Here is a 22,091-nt window from a genome sequence, read left to right on the forward strand (position 1 = left end):
CTTACTTTTTTAAGGGCTGAGGGTAGCCCAGGATGGCCGCAGCTTCATATGATCAATTGTTAAAGCAAGTTGAGGCATTAAAGATGGAGAACTCCAACCTTCGGCAAGAGCTAGAGGATAACTCAAATCACCTCACAAAATTGGAAACCGAGGCGTCCACTATGAAGGTATTGCAAGCTCTGTGCCTGTGTGTGGGGTTTCTGTCACTGCCCTTTGTGTCATGGACTGGGAATCGCTCAGAGAGTTTTGTGTACTTTTAGATTCCTATTGAAGTCCTTTTCCAGGCTGTGTAAAGGAAAAGCTATCAAAGCTACATTTCTTTATTATTAGTTTTTAATTTCAAAACTGTTTTCTAGAAACAGCTCCCAGCATGCTCTGATAAGCACTACCATTTTAGCACAGCTGTGCTTCCCAGCAGGAAGTCCAGAGTGCTGACCAAGGTTCACAAAGCGAGTATTGTTTGGCTCTTGAAAATGTGGGAAACACTGGAGGTTTTCAGTGTTTTCAGGTAATTTTAAAAATTTGAGGGTTTACTATAATTACAATATTTAATGTCTTAACAGGAGAAGTTTTTTTTAACATAAACCACAAGTTCTCCAATCTTTCCCAAAGCCTAAATTAATACTTTAAAAATTCACTCAGATCACACCTGCTGGTGTTTGTTGGCTGAGTGTAGGCCTTCAGAGCCACCCATCCAAGAGCAAACACTATGCTCAAGTGGAATTTAGATGGATTTTAATCAGTAGGAAGATACACTGTCAGCTGCATCTATGTGATCCATGATACTGAACAAGGCAGAATTTTGCAAGCCTTAGAGCTGCATTAATGCAGTACTCTTCCTAAGCTGACAAATCCTGCTGCTAGCAGCAAAACCAGTCTGCTTTTCATACCTCAGGTAGAAGGACTCAGAAGTTGTTGGTATTTCTGTGTATACTCCTGTATAGAGTACGTATATTCTAAGTATTAAATTTAAATTAAATTTTTTTTCTCCATTTCCTTGCTTGCCAATCCTCTTATGATAGACTTACTGTTCCTTTACAAGCAATGTTTAATTTTTAAAATATGGTAATTTGATTAGTATAGCAATTAAAAATATTTGAACTCAATTTTCTTCTCCTCCAGCATGTAGACCATAAGAAGAAAATTCTCCTGCTTTCTGAAACACTAGTTACAACACTTGAAAAAAAACGTAGATACTTCAGATGCATTTAACCATTGCATTGCAGTGTAAAATGAAAACAACTTTGCTACCTAAATTAAAAGGATACTATAGTCCTTTACACCAGGTACTTGAAATGGTTGTCGTTAACACCTGCAGAAAAAATGTTCACTTGCTGAGTTACATGTCTGAAAACTAGTTCTGTCATTTATATTATTTTTCTTAAGATAATATTGCAACAAATTTATTAGTAACTCCCTTCCACTTCTTGTCATTGCAGTCTAAATTAAGGAAGGGAAGAACAGGACAGATGATCTTCCTGCTAGTTTTACAAAAAAAGAGTAAAAATGGTTTTTTTTCCTCTTCTTCATTCACATACAGGTGTTTTGGGTTTTGGTTGTTTGTTTGAGGTTTTTCTAGTTTTTGTGCAGATAATTAAATTTCCAGTGACCTAAAGCCAGTCCAGCTGTACAAGCTGGTCTCTGGGGCATTAATTTGGGATGTGGAATGGCTTTATGTTCTTACATTAAATCTGGCAGACCACCAAACAGAAAGCGGCTCTATTGCACTCCTCTGTGCTTATGAACATATGCAGAGTAGAGGTCTTATTTTTTTCTGTCCTAAAGTTCCCTTCTAGATCTAAGGAATGTAACACAAAAAAACTGCCAACTCAAATATCAAACTCGGTATGTTTCTTTTCATTTTGGGGGATGGGTGGAGAGGAGATTGTTCCGATTAATTAGATTTTTTTTTTTAAACCACGTTCTATTAGGAAATCATGGGTTCATTCCTCTGGTTTATTTGCTCCTGCACCTGAACTAAGAAGTCATGTCTTTCCCCTGTTTGTTTCAGACCCTTTTCTTTGTAAAGGATCACAACATAGTTTTGATTTGACTGAAACTTGAAGGATGGTGTGGGAATGATCTTGGGGTCAGATTGGAGTAGGTGGGTGAAGTTTGATGGGGATAATTGCAGGATTCTCTTAAACTGGAAGATAATTTTAGTTTTGCAGGCTTTTGGAGAAAGTATGTGTTGGCTTTTTTTGCACTGAAAGAAACTACATGGTTTGTACGGTTCCAGTGCCATAATTAGGGATAATTACAAGCAAAGTCATTAGCAGAGCGAGAGCAGTCAGGATTGCAAGCCATTTGGCTACCATATATGCAGTCAAAAAATTTCCCAAATGTCTTGGAAAAAATGACCCTTTGGGAACACAGAACTGTCGCAGAGCCCTTGGAACCCATCCTGCCAAGTGAAATCCCAGATATTAGCCAGGGAGCAGCAGTGGGGAAGACAAGCTGTGGCTCCATGGCAAACATCCCTGTTCTTGCAATGTGAATTTTGGTCTGTGGCCCAGTACAGAGACATCTCACACTGAGTCTTTGGACTGCTGCCTTGTTGGTGTCCTCATTTCTTTATGTTCTTTAATCAGTTGTGAAGGGCAGTAGTTAGGAAGGGCATTTTAAAGACAATATTTAAAGAATTTTATTTTGGAAGTAACAGTGTTAAAACGTTTTGTAAGTGTGCCCCATCTTTATAATCCCTTCATTTCAGAATTGTAAGGTAATCATATGGGAATTAAAAGCTTAACATGAGCTCATCTTGCACATGTATTTATTATAAACTACTACTGACCTATATAAGAACTATCTCTGAATGCTTCCTGTTTAAAGCTAAATCTCTTATTTAAAAGTGAAAACTCCATTTACTGACCAGAAAACATGATGAGTAAACAAAGAGAAATGTGATAATGGGGGGGGTGCCAAAATGATCAGTAAAACAATCTCCACTTCGTTTTTTAATTTGTGTTGTCCTAGGGATTAACTGTTCAAACAAAAGAAATCCCTCAGAGTATTATGACTAACTTGGGAAATTCAGTTGTTTTTATTGGCTTACTGTCAGATGAAATACAGCAGTTTGGTATGAAAAAATGTTCTCTCTAAATCAACAAATACCCTGTTTGATAGTCAACGAAATAACAATGTTGGACCATAAATAAAGAAAAATTGTGTCAGTATCTAGATGTAAGAGTGACTGCATAAAACACAGACTATGGACAGATTTAAAAAAATAGTTACAGTTTTATCTGAATTCAAAACCTGTAAAATTCATGGAGAGACAAGAAGTAATCCAATGTCAGCTATACTACTTCGTGCATATCCCTACATGTCTCCCACATTTGCAGAAGATTTTTTGTGAGACTTTTCTGCCTGATTCTTGTAGGACACTGGTATTTTTCTCTTTAAGAATGGCATTTATTTATTTATCTATTTATTTATTTATTTTTAATGTCATAGCTAATTAATATGAGCATTTTTCCCCATATAATACCTGGGGTGAAGCTGGTATGTTCACCTTAACCTCCAGAACTCACGTAAGAGTGACATCATGCTTGATTTGCACACCCAATATTTGAATGCTTTGATTTTATAGTAAACCAGTAATTCATGGTATCATGTGTAAGAAAGCTGTTTTTAGTATATGTGATGCTCTGTGAGCAAGACATTGTCTCTTTTGTTTTCATGTAGTGCACTTAAAATTTTGTTCTACATATGGCTTTTCATTTTATTCAGTGTTTTCTGTATTGTGCTCACATGTATCAAAGATAAAAAGACTGTTGCTAGAGGTGATTCAGATATGTTGATTTTTTTTGAGAAGTGCTCTAACCAGATAAATAAACACTATAAAGAAACATGGTAGTGGTTCAACTCTTTTCAGAAAATTATTAGCTGTTCATTTGTGTGTTGTGGAGGGTGGTGTTTAGGCAGATCATTTTCTTCATATAAATATTTTAGTTTTAATAATTTTCTGTGGTGTTTTTTTGTTTTAGTTTGCGTGTTTGAAGGAATTAATGTTTAAAAGGCCAAGTCCTAGAGAGCTGATTACTATCATGTCCATTGCAGATCCAAAGAGTGATTTATTTTTGACATTGACGGTGTTTGTGAGTTTTTTCTGCTAATAAGCCAGCTGGGCAATAAAACTAGCAATGCTATTATGTTGGATTCAAGTATATTTTCACTAAATAAAAAGGCAAGAATGAAAATATTTTATTTTGAGGATTTTTATTTTAAATGTGTTTGCAAAATATTAAGCTATGGTAATTTTATGTGGTAACGAAAGGAATATTAAGTCTCTAGAGTATAGCATCCCCTATTTATTTCAGTGTTGCAGATACTTTGGGATGTTGATGAATTAATACTCAAATTCTCAGAATTAAAGGTAAAAACAGTGCCAAAGAAGATGCCATGGGGCCTGGTTTTCATTTTCTGTTATGATGGCTTTAAAAGAATTGTGAGAAAGCTTATATTGTATTAAAACTACAGTGTACTTTTATATCTAAATATGATTTAGTTGCATTTTGTCTGCAAATTCAACTTCCCATTGTATCTTTTTATGTCTATTGGAAAGAATGAATATACAAATCCTTATCAGGAGTAGCAATTGACCAGCAAGTTAGCAATTTAGCTGCTACAGTAGCTTGTTTGTCTCATTTTAAGAAGAGGGACTCTGGAAAATGTGCTGATTGCAGGTTGGACCTTGTTAGCCAATGTTTGTCTATAAAAAAGAGAAGATGGATGTTTAGAATGTTCCAGAATCTTAACTTGCCTTGTACTGTTTTGAAATGGAAGCTGCACTTTGTGGTCTCTAAGTCATAAGAGTTACAAGAAAAATTTTAAAAGTGCTGATCCTTTACATCAGGCATACTGGTGGCTTAATCATACCCATTTTTAGGAGTAAGATTTCAGATACTATTTCTATCCATTATGCCTCTTGACAAAATTTAAGGTTTCCTTTTAAATGTCTACTGGGCCATTCTCTCTTTAGGAATGAGCAACTGCTCTTATCAGATATCTCCCTGATCAGGTAAGCAGGTGATCCCATTTTCTTTTAAATTGACAAACCCCACTTGGTGGCCTTACAGTTTGTGTAGCCACCACTTCTTGATTGAACCTTGAAAACCTGTTTTGTTCTGATCAGCTGTCTCTGATCATCAGTGCTTATTGATCCTTATCATAAAGCATAGAAGGTACTGGAGATGATATTCTAATTGGCACAGCAATTTTTGGTTCAATGTCTTGTGGTAAGCTGTATGCTTGCAAATTAGAATTTGAAGTCCAGCATATTCACAGAGACCTCTAATACACAGTTCTTAACATACTGTCATGTGCTATATGCACATGCAGTTTCCATCTGTCAGTGTGTGTACTTCCTCAAGTAGGTGGGAGATGAATACATTTGAGAGATACCCAGGTTTGCAGTAGCATCTCCAGAAGTCTAACAGCAGTTTTTCTTCTAAGGTACCAGAAATGACGCATTTTGCTGGGAATACTTACTGTGTCCAATAACATCACTTTTCCATCTCTGTGCAAAGGGAGAGTGTTTTTAGCTGCATCCTGCCTTTTCCTTTTTTTATTTTATCTTCATTTGGTTGGCATTGCATGCAGTGAAATGTTTGGCCAAGGCATATATAGAAAAACACAACTGAAAAATTACATTAAGCTATGAAAACAAACCATTCAGACAAGAATGAAATGGTTAAATATGGTTAAATATGTTAAATATGTTAAAATAGATATATATGTTAAAATAGATATATTTGATCTGGAATTACTGTTAGTGAGTAGGCTACATGTAGTAACTAAACTGCTGTATAATCTGAGATGCTTCATTTGAATCCTGAATGTAGTACAATACGCATTTCTTAGTGTATCCTGTTGTACATAAGAATATTAGCATTATTTCCAGAACTGGATTCCAGAATCTGATTTCTGATTTGAGTTATCTGGTATGCCGTTACTTCTGCTAAGAGATCAAGTCAGATATAACGTAGTGGATTACAGTTGCTTCATGGACCAAAACCAGTGTTGTGAAATCTCTGCAGCAACTGGTCACAGAGAACTTGAGGGTATTCCCTAGTATGCTGAGAACATCTCAGTAGCCCTGTCTGGAATTTTAAGGTTCTTGGTTCTTTGATGATTATTCAACTTAAAGGTAGAAAATGAAGTGCAGAATAGATAGTCTCTTTACTTTAGGAAAACACTAGTATCTTAGTGAGATTTTCCGCCATTACCTGTATTTCTTTTCAACATAGTCTTAAGTCATGCAGAAAAAAAGAGATAGAAGAGTTTGACCGATGATTTTCATCATCGTAAAAATGAACACAGGAGTGTGAACAGTTGCAAAAGAGTCTTCTGGTGTTGAGTGAGTGAATACATGGCAAATAAAATTCCATGGCAAAAGCGTAGAAGAATCATAGCTTCTAGAAAAGAGCCTTAACTTTATGTACACCATGAGGACTGAATTAATATGGCAACAGTGTAGAAAGAGGTATTAGAGATTCTCTAAATACCTGAAAAATAAAAGGGTTTTTCCATATAGTGTCTAGTTGATGCTTAGTTTGGATCCACAAAGTTGGTCTGATATTGGGAATTACTGGGCATAAGTAGGGAAACAGAACAATTATAATTGTGCCAGGATGAATACATGCTGATCCAGAAGATGAGTATTATGTTCTGTTCTGATGAACCTCCTCAGGGACGACCTAGTAGAATTCGTCATATTAGGTGCCAGAAAAATCAAGTGACCTGAAAATCTTCCTTAAGTGATATGATTTAATAAAATGGGACTTTTCAGGTGAAGACACAGGAAAAGGAGAGGGACAGAGGATGGATGTTGAGCTCTAATAAAAGATCATGTCTTGAGGAAAGTTATTAGGGAATTAGTAATCTTCCTGAATACTAGATCTAAGGGGATCAAATAACATTGTGAGATAGACAGTGGAAAACAAACAAAACAAAGATGGTTTTGCATCATGTGTTTGCCATGGGAGGTAGAACCCCTGGAGATGTGGTTTTAGGAAGTCTGCAGGTCAAGGCCAGAGGGAATCTGAGAAGAGGATATTCAAGAGAAATGAGCAATAGGTTTTGTTCATGTATCCTCTCAAGTTTCCTGCTGTTGGAGAGGAAGGAGGTTGGTTTGGAAAGATGTTCGGTCTCTCTCAATGTTAAGGATGGTGTTTGCTCTTGATTCTGTTCTTGATTCTTGTCTAAAGCACAGGTCATATGAGGAGCAGCTGAGGAATCTGGGGAGGCTCAGTCTCGAGAAAATAAGACTTATGGGGACCTTCTTACTCTATACAACTTCCTGACAAGAGGTTGTTGGTGAGTTGGGGGTAGGTCCCTTCTCTTAATTAACAAGGAACAGGCTAAGAGGAAATGGCCTCAAGTTGTACCGTGGATGTTTAAATTGGATGTTATGGAAAATTTCTTCACTGAAGGAGTTTTCAAGCCCAAGAGCATTCTGCCAAGGGCAGTAGTGGAGTCACCATCCCTGGAAGTATTTAAAGAATGTGTAGATGTGGCACTGAGGGACATGGTTTCATGTAGGACTAACCCAGTGGTGGCTTTAATGGCTGATCTTAAAGATTTTTCCCAGCCTAAGTGATTCAGTGATTCTGCTATCATCCTGAAATGTCAGTACTATGCTGCCGTGAGGTCGCAGACATGTTACCACTTCTACTGCATCCTTCGGTTCTGGTATTTATTTGTTTCCCATCATCTTAGGTCTGTCTGTGCATGCCTGGCTTACAGCTCTTCGGAGAAGAATCCTGTTTACCTGGATACCAACTGCAGTAAAAGAAACTTCTTTTTTTCGCTTCCTACTTGAAGCAGTTGAACATAAATTTTCCCTCCTTAATTAGCCTATGTGTCACCAAGTGATGAGAGCCTTCTAGCACACTCTTCATTTGCTCATTGCTATGCAAGGAGTGTACCTCACAAAGTGGTGCCTATGTTGAATCTGCCCTTGTCTTGGTATTGTTTCCTTGCAACTTCCAGCCAACTCTAATGAGTCAACTTGATTTTGTCTGACTGATTTTCCAGCACTCTGGCTGATGTGGCCAAAGTTAAGGGGTTTGGGATTTTTCAGCACTTTTGTACTCCCGGCTCTTAGAAGTTGTTTATACAGTAGTGCAGGCTCTGCTGTCTTAGCAGAGCTTGTGTTTCTTCCCTAAACTTACAGTTCTTTTAAAGCATGTTTTGATCTCTACTCGGTCTGGCACACAGGAGGTGCTTTGTCTTAATTTCTCTGATACTTCACTGGATTTTGTTGTTCTATTTTGAAGAGCATTAAGCAGGAACATAAATTCCAGCCATCAGTAAAGGGAAATGCAGAAGGATTTGGAAATGCTTGGAAGAGCAGCTAAAGATGCAGTAACAAGTGAGGAGTTTGTGCTATAAGTTTCCTCCTTTTGAGAGGGAAGCTATGAGAGGGAATCAATAAATTAAAAGCATAAATGAATAAAATTCATGTGCAATTCATGTTTGTATCAGTTGCAGTGAATTTGACCACCAGATCTGTTCTTTGCTTGTAGCAATAACAAACTTTGTGTTTGAGGTTAGCTACCAAACAACCCTTAGTAATTTGCACAACTGAGTTTATTTTTACTCCTTTTTATTTTTAGATTTAAAACACCAGAACAAACCAAAACCCCAAAAACAGATAAACAAAGGCATTTTATTTGGGTTTGCAGATTGAAATATTAAGGAAATTACAGTTTTTAGGCAGATGATGCCATCCTGATTTTGCCACTTGGTTCGTACATTCTATAATACAACTTTACCTATTCTACAAAAAAATTTTCCAAAGTCAGTGTGCTCAATGCTCCCAGGAGGTATGAAAATATATATTTGTATAACATAGTGTTATTTTCTAATTTGCTTCTGCAAAGGAAGTTTTTTAATCTGTACTTTTCAGGCATGTAGTATTGTGTAATGAGTGAAGTATTTCTCTTGAAAGTTATTCCTTTATAGAAATTGAGTCTACAGGAGGAATTGAACATTTTTTACTAGAAACTATTTTTTTTTGTTCATACTATTAAAAGTAAACTAAAACTCCATCTTCTTCTGTCAGCTGGGTTTCTTAGCTGAACTCTCTCTCTTTGAATGACTGCAGTCTCATTACAAGTGGGTCACATACTTTCTGGAAATCGCACTCCCCATCAGAAACACTGTCTTTGGACAGCCAAGCTAGTAGGGGAGAAATAAGTGAGAATTATGAGATACACACCTCAGACAGCACTGAACAGACCATGCTCAAAATCCAAATGCACTTGATACAAGCTAACAAAATATTTTGCTTTCAGGGTAACTGAATTGTGTTTTGTCCTCTGAAATAGTACAGCTTTTAAAAAATTAGTACATTAGCTGTGAATCAGCTAGACGTGGAAATTTAGCATTTTAGCTGCTTATTGACGGAGAACATTGGTAACATAAGAGTATCTGACACTCTAAACGTCAGGTCCCTTCCAAAGGGTTGGCTACACAGGCACTTGCACAGCGGGTGCACATATGCCCCTGCTCTCAGTGTGAGCTTCTTTTAGCTTTTAATTCATCCCATTCTGCACAACAAGTGTGATAAAAATGGACAGAATATGGTGTTAACTAGTTTTGTTCTTTGAGTAGCCATGCTAGCTTTCTGATTTTTTCATATTTGCTGTTTTTAACTGCCTGAATGAACAGCCTCACTGTACATTGTAAAAGCTGGTCTTGTCTGGGAGTGAAATGATGTTTATTTGTCTTTTTCTTTTTTCTTTTTTTTTAAGCAAATGCATTGTTTGGTGAACAAATAGGGAGAAAAGGGATTGATTCAGCAGCAGCATTCCTTGCCTGTGTTAATATTTGTGAAATAGGTGCTAAATTCTGAGTGACTGTAACTTGTGCTGTGTGAATTCACCCAGTATTTTCCTTTTCATATCTGCCTGGTTTTCATATAATTTCAACACATCCTTACCCAGCTTGTAAGCACTTGAACTTCTGAAGTCTTGCAAGGGAAAGCAGTAATCACAGGAAATATTATATGTACTTAGATTTTTTCCCCCTAATGAGAACCTTCATCTTCATTCTCAAATTATTTTGTTTGCTCTTAGTTGGATTTTGCATCTGCAGAATGTTTTTTTGTGGCTTTTTGTGCCCCATGCACTCACTCCTTTCAGGAGGGGAGAGGTGATGTTCTGAAGGCACATGAAGTAACATCAGGATAAAGTGACAGAGGGAATTAAAACATTGATAGGCATGGGAGGTACTGCAGGAGATAGCACAATGGTTAGATCCTCCAAAATAGAAATAATTTTGAAAATAATGATGTGTATTGATCATTCAGTAAATTCTAATGTGTTACTGGAAGAAACTGTCATAAGCCAAATTGATTCTCACAAATTTTATCAAGTGAATTCTGGGAATTCAGTAACTGCACATCTATGCAGTCAGGCATCTTTTTAGGCCCACATGAACTAAAAATGTGCTTATAGAAGTCATTTAGCATTCTACAAAACACAGATATTTTAAATATCAATGAATTTATTTAATCTGCAAAGAAGCAGCAACAGCTTTATATTGTTGTGGGTCTGTGTGTTTTTTATGATTTTACAATAAGAAATATTTTTAGATCTTTGCAGTTCTTAAGTTTCTAACAGGATCCAAATTGACTGGAAAATTAAAGAAAATATTTGTTTACTTTTCTTTTTGGAATTTAGTTGAAATTAAGCTGATGATACATATAGTTAATTCCATTACTTTAGACAACCCTGTTTCTGAGCATAAAATCAGATAATTTTAGTTGACCTGACAGTGCACTAAAAACTTGGTACTGTCTTCTCTAAGTGGTTATAGCAAGTGACAGCTCCTGAGCATGGTGACACTGGGTGAATATTTTCCATTTAGAAAATGACATTGTTGGAAATGAAAATGAACAACATCATTTCACTTAAGAAATGCATTCCTCTTTCTGCAAGGGTCTAAGTGGAGTTGCTCCAGTGTTCCACCTCAGTCAGCACTACTGTCACTAGTGGTGTTATCATTTGGACCTGGCTACAGAGTTGAGCAGCCTGAGCAGTTCTTTGCACTTCAAAGGCTACAGAGTCTCCCAGCAAGCCTGATTAAGCAGCAGCACAATTCACCAAAAAGTGTAGGAGCAAGGAGCTCCTTCCAAGCACTCCCTCAGCCCCTCTGAATGTTCTACCATATGTGACAGAATTAATGCACTGTCAAGTTCACATAGTTATGACAGGTCATGTAAGACCTTGAACTTAAATTTCTACTACCTCTAAAAAAAAAGGTATTCTGATGTCTACCCCCCTACCATGGTTCTGACATTTAATGGTTTTGTGGAATTTGAGTGATATTCTTTTAGTACATGTTATTTTTTCTGCACTTCTAAATAGTAATTGAAACAACCCTCAGCTCCATTAGAGGTCAAAAACTACTTTCAATTTAGAAATTTTATGTTACATTTTCAGCATACCAGGTTTAAAATATGCATAACAATGCTGTCAGAAATACTGTAATTTAAAAATGATGCTGATTTGGTTAACCATGATTTTTTATTCATTATTATGTTTATTCCCATCCTGTATGCTGCTAATAGATGTTGGATTGCTCTCTGAAATTGTGAACACTTTCTGTGTTTGTGTGATTAAACCTGGTTTTATACTCAAATGTTGTAAATACAGTGGTAACCAACATAACTGGCCTGTGAATATATCTGGTGTGCTGCATCCAGGAGTTTCATAAATTTAATTTTCATTGTGATTTTCATAGATTTTGTCATTCAGTGAATAGCTGACAGATAGCTGACAAAAGTGAATACAAGTAATAGAGCTTAATGTTTAAGGGGTGGGGGGGAGAGAATAGTGCTTACAGAAGACCAAACTTATCTAAATTGTCATCAAAATGTATTTTTACATATACTATATTTTGAAATAGTCCTAGGTATTAATATTTTTACTTGAAGTTCCCAAAAACTGAATACACTTTAGATCTTAACTCCTTGGGATTTTAAATCAGCCATTATAAGCATTATTCCTCTTTCCTTACTAGCAGCTTGAGTAAATTCACAGCCTTTAAACCGTGTTATTTACAAGAACCCTTACCACTTAGCTGGGTGCATCTGTTGTTAGTTAAGGTGCTTTTATTTACCATAGTTGTGCAGTTACATGCTGACAGATCTGATCTCTTTTATTTAATTATTCATAAAGTGGGTTTTACATCAGGATTATATTCACAGAGTCCAAACAAAAAAACCCACCCAACCAGACAAAAAATAGACAATGTTTCAGTACTTCACAGTCCAGAGACTGTGAAGACAGAAACCCTTTTAAATGATGATGAGTCACAGGGCCTGCTCCATTTCCAAAAACATTCTTTTGTACTTCTGCACAGAACAAGATAAACTAGGTTATACTTAAGTGACCATTAAAATAATTTGACTTGCATTCTTTAAAAGAACAGAAAAAACCTTGCAGCCTTTTCTTACAGATTTACATTTGCATATATTTTCAGTAAGTCACTGCTAAGTCAGTAAAGAGTTTGCTTAGAATAATGCTGTAAACCACTACTAAAATACTTACTGAACTTTGCATAATTAAACAGATAACTAATTGAACCTTGGAGACTATTTTATGCTTTAGCAAACATGATATCAAATTTAATATAAAATTATCATGAAAAAATACTATTTCAAAGCACTATGTGCATGTAAACAGCATTAGTGTTGAATCCTAGATTATAAATAGTGAATCAATAAAAATTTTCATTAGCACAGTAACAGGTAACTTGCCATGTTTCCTCCAGAAGGATTATTGCAGAAAATGTCTCTGTTCCTTGTTCAAGTAAAAGCACAAATTCCCTGACTTGTCATTTTAGCACACAGCCTCATTTTCTACCAGTACCTGGCCCAGGGGCTGCATCTCCTGCTCTACACTTTGTCTTCTTTATTTAACTGCCTATTGAGCGGTCAGCTTAGATTCTGAAGTGTACTGTGATGGAGTTTAAAGTTGATGTCACAGCCTCGTAATGGCATTGTCACCTTAGCAATAGCACTGTGGAAAAGAAACGTAGAAAAATATAGAAAAGCTAACTTGAGAAAAATGCATGTGCTGTTGGAGGAAAAAGGGAATTATACAAAAAGTTAAAACTTAAAGTATTGAATTGAAACATAAAATATGAACAAGGTGATCCATGTGCTAGTGTTTAATTGTTGCCAGTATTTAGAAAAGAGCAGTCCCTTGCTGCCTGAACACCTCAGTCATGTAATTTGGTAGGGCAGGAAAAGCTGATGGTAGTTCCATTTACCTTCTCATATTGGCTCTTAGAACAGGAAGACTTATTACATAGGGAAGTATCCTGAACATGCTGAAACAGCAGATGTGCCACACATGTGAGAGAGAAGCTTCTAAAAAGGGAATGGAAGGAGATGTGGGATTTTAGGTTTCTCCCTTGTAAAACAGTGCTGTTTTCAGAGAAAAATGATCCGTTAGTTATTTCTATATTTATCTGAGTTGACAGGTTTTCAACAAGAATGCAAAACTCTCTCAAGACCACTCCATGTATCCATACAGCCCTTTAGACTTTAAGCCAAGACTGCTGTCTGCAGATCTGCTCTTGCATCACACAGTGCAGGAACCCTTCTTTGAAAAACACCACATCAGTTGTTTGCCTGCCTTTGCTGACAGGGCAGATGTTATGTATAGAGGTGGCTGGGCCATATGGCTGATGAGGGTGCCCTTGAACATACTTATAAGCACGAGCACAGGGAGGATGTCTTTCCAAGAGTGCGGATTTTATCATCCCAGGCTTGATCCTAAAGGCAAAGCTGACATTAACAGACAGTGCAGTAGGAGCAGCTCTGTAGGTGAATTGCCTTGAGGACCCAGCACACAATCAATCTATGGTTCAGAGTATTTTGTCTGGACTAGCTTCAGCCTGGTCCCATGGAGTAAATGCCCATCAGCACTCCTGGGTGTAACTGCTGGCTTGACTTGATCCAAAAGGAATTTGGTTCATGCTCCAAGATATCTGCAATGGAATCCAGGTACAGCTGGTGTGGGAGGATGGAAGTCTGGCATCAAACTGGTCCAAACTAAGACATGACTGTGGACAAACGTCTTGACTCCATCAGTAAACTGGAAATTTGGATGTCTGTACTCCAGAATTCTTCCTCCCAGAGCAGCATGGCAGAGGCTGCAGCGCCCGGGCTGCTACCATTTATCTGAGTCTAGGGCTTGAGATTATTTCCCCAGAACTGCATAGTTCTGTAATCAAAATCCTTTTACTCTCCTCATTTTTTTTTTTAGTTACAAGTAACAACACTTGGAATACAGAAAAGCTCATTGCTGCACTGCTTTAAAAAATCTTGACTTTTCATTGATGCCTTTTTGTATATGTTTTTTTTTCCTCTTGAAAAGAGAAAAATGCATTTAAAAGGTACCTTTTGTGTAAGTTGCAAAACCCACTAATATTGACAGTAAGGTATGCTAGACTCTTAAAAGAGCAAAACTTTGGTATGGACATATTTTTAAATTGTCTAGAATTCATTAGTTTTCAGATCTAAACAAAAGTAGAATCCTGTGTACAGGGTCTATGTATGAAAACTACAGAATACCTTCCATTATTCAGAATTGGTTTCATCTCCTGACTGTTGGTGCTTCTAAAAATATTTTCTGTGGCACAGTATGAAAAATGGTACTTTAAATTCCAATAAGGGCTTTTTGCCTTGTAGCTAGTCTTTTTTATTTGTTCTTTCTATTGATACATTTGTCATGATGATATTGAAAAGACTTTCACTAACTTGCATTTAATTTTCTACATGAATTTAGGCCACTGAGCATTTGGGACCTGGGGGCTTTCAGGCCCCTTTAGTTAATAGTCATTGTTGGCTATGATTTTTTTGTACATCAGAACTATGTTCCTTCAGATGTATAATTTTAGCATACACAGCACATGGCAGTATTCTTGGATTTGAAGCTTCAACTGCATGAAGGAGTCTATATCTCTTTCTGGTGGGCCTGATGGTGGTTGAAATAGAAGTAGTAATAATACAAATAATAGGTGCCATGAAGGAAACCTAAATCTTTTGCTTGCAGGCATGGAAATGGTAGCGTTTCTGGTAAGAATAACATGAGTCATCTTGTGGGTTTACAGTGGTGCTAGGGCCTCAAAGAAAACAAATCCTGGGGATTGCTTCTAGTCAAGATACTTTTCTGTTAGTTACATATCTAGAATTTATTTTTACAAGACTGACTGATTTCTCTGTGCTTATATTTCTCCATCTCTTAATTCAAAATAACTGGTATTCCCTTTGAGAAGAATTTCCAAATAATCCAGTAGATTGAACTGCCAGATAGATTTATGCAAGATACAATTAACATCATGACAGTGCTGGGGTAAACATTGTAGAATATATCTGATGGCAATTAAAATTATGACACTTGATCACTGCTCACATGAAACATAATTTACATCAGTGTCTCAGCAGCTGTTACATGAGTGTGCACTTTAGGGTAGGATAGGATGTATTTACCTTGTGTGTTACTATTGTAATGATTTCCTAATTAAGCTTGATTTCTTATAGGAGGTACTGAAACAGCTACAAGGAAGTATTGAAGATGAGACAATGGCATCTTCTGGACAAATTGACTTACTGGAACGACTTAAAGGTAAATCTAGAATTATGTTTTCAGTAGGTTAATTTCTTTGTCCATTGTTTATAGTTTGGGATAAAATTTTCAAAGTCATTTTTATCTTCTTTTCAGTGCTGACCTTGATAATTAGGCTTAGTCTCAGTGCCTAAATATTTTTGCTAACATTTTAAGACACATCCTCAGGAAAAAAAAAGTCTCCATTTGTACTTTTGCTACTTAACTCTAGAATTTCATATTAATTGCATTTGATGTAACTCACATTTGTTTCTTCATAAAAAAAAGTTAATGTTGGTGCATTTCCACTAATTTTCTATATTTGTTTATATATCCTGCCCTCTCCATGTCATGTTACTGGAATTGTTTCTGTTATTCTGCAAATTTATGGCCCCTTCCCTATAGCACGTGCTGGAATGTGTATATCCCGTTGTATGGGAAGTGCCAGCAAGCCTATACCACTAACTCCCTGTATACATCCATCATCCCTGCCTCTGACCCAGAAATTTCAAAGGGATATCTGAGACCCCTGTGATGAACAGGGTATTCATCTGTTACGAGATGGTGAAACGTTTTTCAGGATCTCTGGAAAAGAAATTGTTAGGAAGTGGGCCACAAGGTAATTCACATGATGTTTATGCAAAACTCTGCCCATTTCTTAAGTCCTCTGGGAAGGAGGCAGGCAGGCTTTTGTAGGATACTGTTCTGATTGCCAGGATTGTAGTTTGGCCATCTACTCAGATAACTGCTGTTCTCCAAGTCCACTATATCCATTGGTTTTGTTTACATTATTTTTGCTGCATTTCTGTGCAAGATGCTGTTATAAAAAACCACATGGATTTGTTCAGAAAGCAAGAAATTAAGATAGAAACAATCTTTTGAGTTTGTGCTACTGAACCTTCAGCTCTGAAAAATGTTTGCTGTTTATTATCCAGAACTGAATTTGGAAAGCACCAGCTTCGCTGGGGTGAAGTTAAGGCCAAAGATGTCGGCGCGTTCGTATGGGAGCCGGGAAGGGTCCGTGTCGAGCCGCTCAGGGGAGTGCAGTCCAGTCCCCATGGGGTCATTTCCAAGAAGAGGCTTTATGAATGGAAGCAGAGAAAGCACTGGTTACTTAGAAGAGCTAGAAAAAGAGAGGTAAATTTATTTGTTTATTCCTCCAGTATGGATTGACTTCTCATTTTAATGTGGAAGTTTACTGACACACCTAGTATTTAGCTATCATGAATATGGTTTTGATCAGTGGTGTATTTACCTGTTATTTACCTTGACAGGTAAGAAACCAGGAATCTGCCTTTTATTTAGATGCACATGCAGAAAAATATTTTTAAAATCATGAAATATTCAGTTTCTACTGTTTCTTCATTTGTGCATTTCATTGTTACTCTTTGTTTGCTGAAGGTTTTTTTTAATTTTGATAAGCAGGTTGTCACTATCTGAAATATGTTTAAATAGTGAGGGTGGAGCGTTCTAACCACCTCCATATCTCCTCACCACTGTTGATAAATGCTGAAGCTGTAACGATATGATGGTGAAATAGTTTTCTCTCTTTTGCAAATGGTTATTAAGTACCATAACTGGTTTATCAATTATTTACTATTAGCAGACATTTACCTAGTGACTTTACTCTCTCAGCAGATATATCAGCTGAACAAAATATGTGTTCTGATCTTCAAGGTGTTGTTCCCATCAGACATTTTGTATTGATAAAGTCATGGAATTTCTTTTCTTCAAAGGCAGTGGTACCCATTTATAGGAAGAACATACTTTCAGGTCATAATACAGAATTGTAGCACTTTATCAGTCACAAAGGAAAGGCAAAGTAAGAGATGTGCAGCTGTTTCCACTGAAGTCATCTTTATTTCTTAAAATGAATCTGACTGAAATACCAGATGTTTTCAGAAGCCCATCTGCAAGACAAGATTTCCTAAAGATTTTGTCCTACTTAATGGATGGGATATCAAGCTGTGGGCTGCAAAACCAAATAAACTGGAACATAGTATTTTTATGCCTAGTATACATTAAAAAGCAAAAAAATCCAATTTGAAGTTGTAATAGAAAAAGCTTTGTGGGTAACAAGTGCTTTGTGGGTAGCCCTCTAGAAACCCCTCCTCTAAAGGATTGTCTCTGAAGATCAGCAAAATTTTTGCAGCTAAGACCTGAAAGGACGATGCTTTTCTTCCAAGATCTAGGTCCCTGGTTTTTTTTTTTGTCCTATCAGCAGAATGAAAGTAACTTCCCATGGGTCCATACTGAGCCTGTTCTAGCAGCCACTCTGTTTTTTAGTTTCTCCTAGCCAGGACCACCACTAATGATACTTGTTCTGTTGCATAAAACGTAGTTTCCTGAGGAGCTGTATAAGAATATCTAGGAATTTGGGAAACTATCTACTTGTTCATCTCAGTCTTCAAGAGTCTGATGTGTCTGTTATTTACTGTCTTAACAAACTGTGCATTTGTTTATATTCTTCCAGTGCTGTGTTTTGCTATGGATGATGCTACAATCTTTAAACACAGTTGGAACTTCCAGTGTGGTTCCAGTGAACTCCTGCTCACTTGGAACAAGCAGCATGCATTTTTAGCAGCCAGAGTTCTTTAAGGTGATTAGCACCTCTGATTTATGATCTATGATCCTTCCCCATCATGGTGGATTCTGAGGTAACAGTTTTTAGGACATTTTTCTTGGCAGTGAAGACAACTTAGGCAGTGAACCAGTCTGTGTTCCAAATAACACTGGAGAAAAAGGATGAGGATGTTTTAATTTCAGAGTAGCTTAGACACTGTTACTGTCGTAGCTGATGGGGTAAATATTTGTGCTGTGGAGAAGATGGATGTATGGAGGCATGGCCAGATCACATCTGGCTTCATTATTAGTGAAATGATGGATAATCCAAAACTGCTCTGTTCTATAAGCTGTTTCAGGGTACATGTGGAAGCATGTAGGGCATTGGTAAGAATCCTGGGTAGCCAAATGAATCAAATCTTGGGGTGGGGGGAGGGTATAGGACTGTGCATCTAAAATCACTACCGTTTCTAAAATTAAGCGCTTCTTTTCCCGTGTTTTGTGTATGAACTTGTTTGACATATTTACTAAATTTCTGTGTATCTAAATGTATATATTTGCTAATCAAGTTTGGATTTTTGCGCTTAAACAGACTTTCAAGAACTTGTTGAACTTGACAAGACTAAAATAATTTAGAATAAAATAACACTTTCCAGACATACGCAGCAGGAGACCATTTCCATTCAGTATTTTAACAGGCTGGCACAATATATGCTATTTATGGGCAACAGTGTTTGTGGGAGGACTAAATGATGTATTTAAATATTTACACCAATTCAGTGGGCACCTGGCATCCAGTCAGGGTCAACCCACCACACTTGACTGAAGGTGAACTTCTGAGAGGAAGACATTTTATCAACTGATTCACCTGCCAGAATAAAGATTCAATTATTGGCACATATCTCATTTGCTTGGCTCTCCTCTAATTCTAAAGTTTAAAAAAACAAAGAGAAAAAACCAAAACAATAGAAAAACGGGCAGTGGCAGCACTGTGCTTTTAAATTGCCAGTTTAGAATACTCTGATAATGAAATATCTCTTGCTTTCTCTGGCTATTTCCAGGAATACTTGGTAAGAGCATCATATCAACAACAAAACTTTTCAGAGTACACTGCAGGTTAATTTTTGTGTTCGCCCTTGGCAATTTAGCAAATTTAATAATCTCACCTTTTTAAATTCTGTAATTGGCCACTAAAGATGACAGTCTTCTGTGAAATTTAAAATATTTTTTTATATTTTATATGAAAACGTTTGTATGCCTTCTTTATTCCTTCTGGTTTATGCCATTTCCTTTTTTATTTCTTTAATGTTGATTTGGAGCATTTTCTGTCTTTTGGCTGGTTGGTAAAATTTACCTCAAACTTTACAGCATCAGCAATGCTTTTCAAGATTTTATTTTATCTCCCACCAATTGAAGTGAAAGTATTAATTATAGTTGTAATTTATGTAATGCAAGTAGAGTAGCATATAGTTTGTTTCTCATCTCCCTTTTAGCCAGGAATAATATTGACATAATTATGGAGAAAATACTTGCAAAAGGAGTCAAGAGTTTTCTGCATTCATTCAGCTTCCTCTGTTGTTGGGAGCTTCAGAAGTGCCACATGAGAAGTGTTTGAAAAACCCGCCCTTCAGAACAACAACTCAAATTGAAAACTTTTTGTTAACTCATAAAAATAGTGTCAAGTTCCAAAAGCTTCCTCCATTTGCTTTGCTGAATTCTCCGTGAGCTTGACAGGGTATGATGCAGAACAGCGTTTTCGCTGATGAAAAAAGTAAAAGTCCTAATATACACATCTTGGGGGGTATAAAAAAAATGGAATAACTGCAGTGGTTTTTTCCATCTTGTTTTTCATTACCAGTAGCAGCTCTTCCACTTAAAATCCTCTTCTAACCCTGAGAAGCTCCAGGAGGCTGAGAAACAGCTGTACTTCTGGCTAGAGTAGTGTTCAGCATGGGGAACAGCTTATCAGACACATCTACAGAGAACTGCTGCTTATTGCTGCTTATTTTCAAGGAAACTGAAGTGCAACCTGCTGTAGTTGTAGCAACCTTTCAGGTTCTGTGCTGAGAGAACTTAAAGACTGTTAAACCTGCGTTCTTACGGAGCAGTGATACCAAACTAGTAATCCCAAATGTATAAATGAAGCATCACTTCAGAAGACAAAATGACAATATTAAATTAAACAAGTCGCCCTTGGGTCACGCATTATGTTATTTTTGCAGCACTGATGGTTCCTAAGTTGTTTTCTTGCTTCCAGCATCCATTGTGCATGTCAAAACAGATTGAATGACACACTGTCTCACATACTGAATACCCTACATTTCATAAGAGGAACTTAATCACCTGTTTACTTAGCTGAAAGTAATCCCTCCGGTTTCTGCTACCAGTTCTTTGACATCCAGAGGCAGAATTAGTCAGTCCTTTCACATTTGCAAGTCCTCAAAAGTAAAAATACTTTTTATAAGGATTGCATTAATTGTGCTTTTGCAAATTTTATTTCACAGCCTGGACACAACTGGTGCCTGGGCACTCAAGGTGGTAAAAGGGGAAACTATGCAGAATTCCACTCTGTCCAGAGATTAGGCACTAGGGCTGTGTGGCAAGAGAATGAGCAGGTGGGAGGCAAAAAAAGCTTTCTCAACGAGCTTTTCCCAAACACCATCTATTAGTTAGTTATACCTTCAGTCTGTCTAAAGGACTTTAGGAATTTCTGCCAGCCACATCCTTGTGACTGAAGAACTATGGGTGTCCTGTGATACTGCTCCAGTTACCTGCCAAATTATGGTAATTGTTTGTTACTTCTTTTCAATCGTTTTTATTGTAAACCTTGGCAGCCTTAAAACAAAACTGTTTCAACAAGTCTGGAAATTTATGTAATTTTGTTCATGTTTACAAACATTTAGTACTCTTAAATGTGTGTAGTTTTGTAGTCTCCCATTGAAGGGGATCCTCTCATTTAATTTTCCATTTGCAGACAGGCCAAGCCACTTGTATAGGATATGGAATAAATGTTAAATCATCAAAATTAGCTTGAAATATTAAAGCAGGAAATAAGTCAAACAGATTCTTTTAAATACAAATTTTAAAATTCTTTCGTCTTCGTTTTGTGTTGAAGATGGATTACCATCTCAAATAATGTCTGTGATGCATTATCAAAATAGTCAGGGGAAATTTGTACTTTTGTTGTATGCTGTGTAATTGTTCCTTAATGACTTACAGTAATTATTTATAATGTATTTGTGTGCTTTATAAAGGTTCATATGCTTTTGCTCAGAACTGCCACAGCCAGAGAGGGATGCAAAAGTTAAGGGATGGGAAATAATACTGGGCAAACTTGTATTCAACTTTCTGTCTTCTGGCTAAGTGTTGATTTTTGTAATTTCTGCTAGTGAGCAATATTAAAACATCAGAAGGAAGAACAGTACTCACAGAAAACATTAGAAAGAAAATAATAAACTTGTATTTTGAAAAGAGTGGCTTTTCTGTTTATTCCTACTAGACAGATTTTGCTAAAAATTTTAGTATATATTTTGAGGAGTATTGTAGACATGAGCATTATTTTACTATATTCATAAGATTTAGAATTATATAAAATTCGGTTCATGAAGGATTGATAAAGTAGCATGTGAAATTTTTAATAATTTTTTTTCCCTGGTAGTCTGCATATGTTACTCATTTTGTCTTTCCCAGTTATTACTGAGGCATGCAGTGTGCTTATCATACCCATTTAAAATAAAGTTTCTAACAGCTGTAAACGTATCTTGTCTGTAACATTTGCTGGACAATACTGGTTTAAAATATTTTAGACACACACAGAAATGGCTTGTTTTGTGTGCTTTACCCATAGTTTTGCTATGGGTGACAAAATGAGTAAAAGGACAGTACAAAGGTGAAGATTCT

At 36.7% G+C, this 22,091-nt stretch overlaps 1 protein-coding gene across 3 annotated transcripts in view; it reads left to right on the forward strand.

Moving 5' to 3' along the window:
- APC (APC regulator of WNT signaling pathway) overlaps window positions 1–22,091 on the forward strand; it is a 94,007-nt gene that overhangs the window by 32,236 nt on the left and 39,680 nt on the right. For all 3 annotated transcript variants that reach the window (XM_030968611.1, XM_030968610.1, XM_030968612.1), the window contains exons 2-4: window positions 15–167; window positions 15,566–15,650; window positions 16,565–16,766. In XM_030968611.1, the coding sequence (XP_030824471.1) occupies window positions 33–167; window positions 15,566–15,650; window positions 16,565–16,766 (422 nt within the window). In that variant the 5' untranslated portion in view covers window positions 15–32. The remainder of the gene's footprint in view (window positions 1–14; window positions 168–15,565; window positions 15,651–16,564; window positions 16,767–22,091) is intronic.

This window comes from Camarhynchus parvulus, chromosome Z (assembly GCF_901933205.1).
Source record: "Camarhynchus parvulus chromosome Z, STF_HiC, whole genome shotgun sequence".
NCBI classification, from domain to species: domain Eukaryota; kingdom Metazoa; phylum Chordata; class Aves; order Passeriformes; family Thraupidae; genus Camarhynchus; species Camarhynchus parvulus.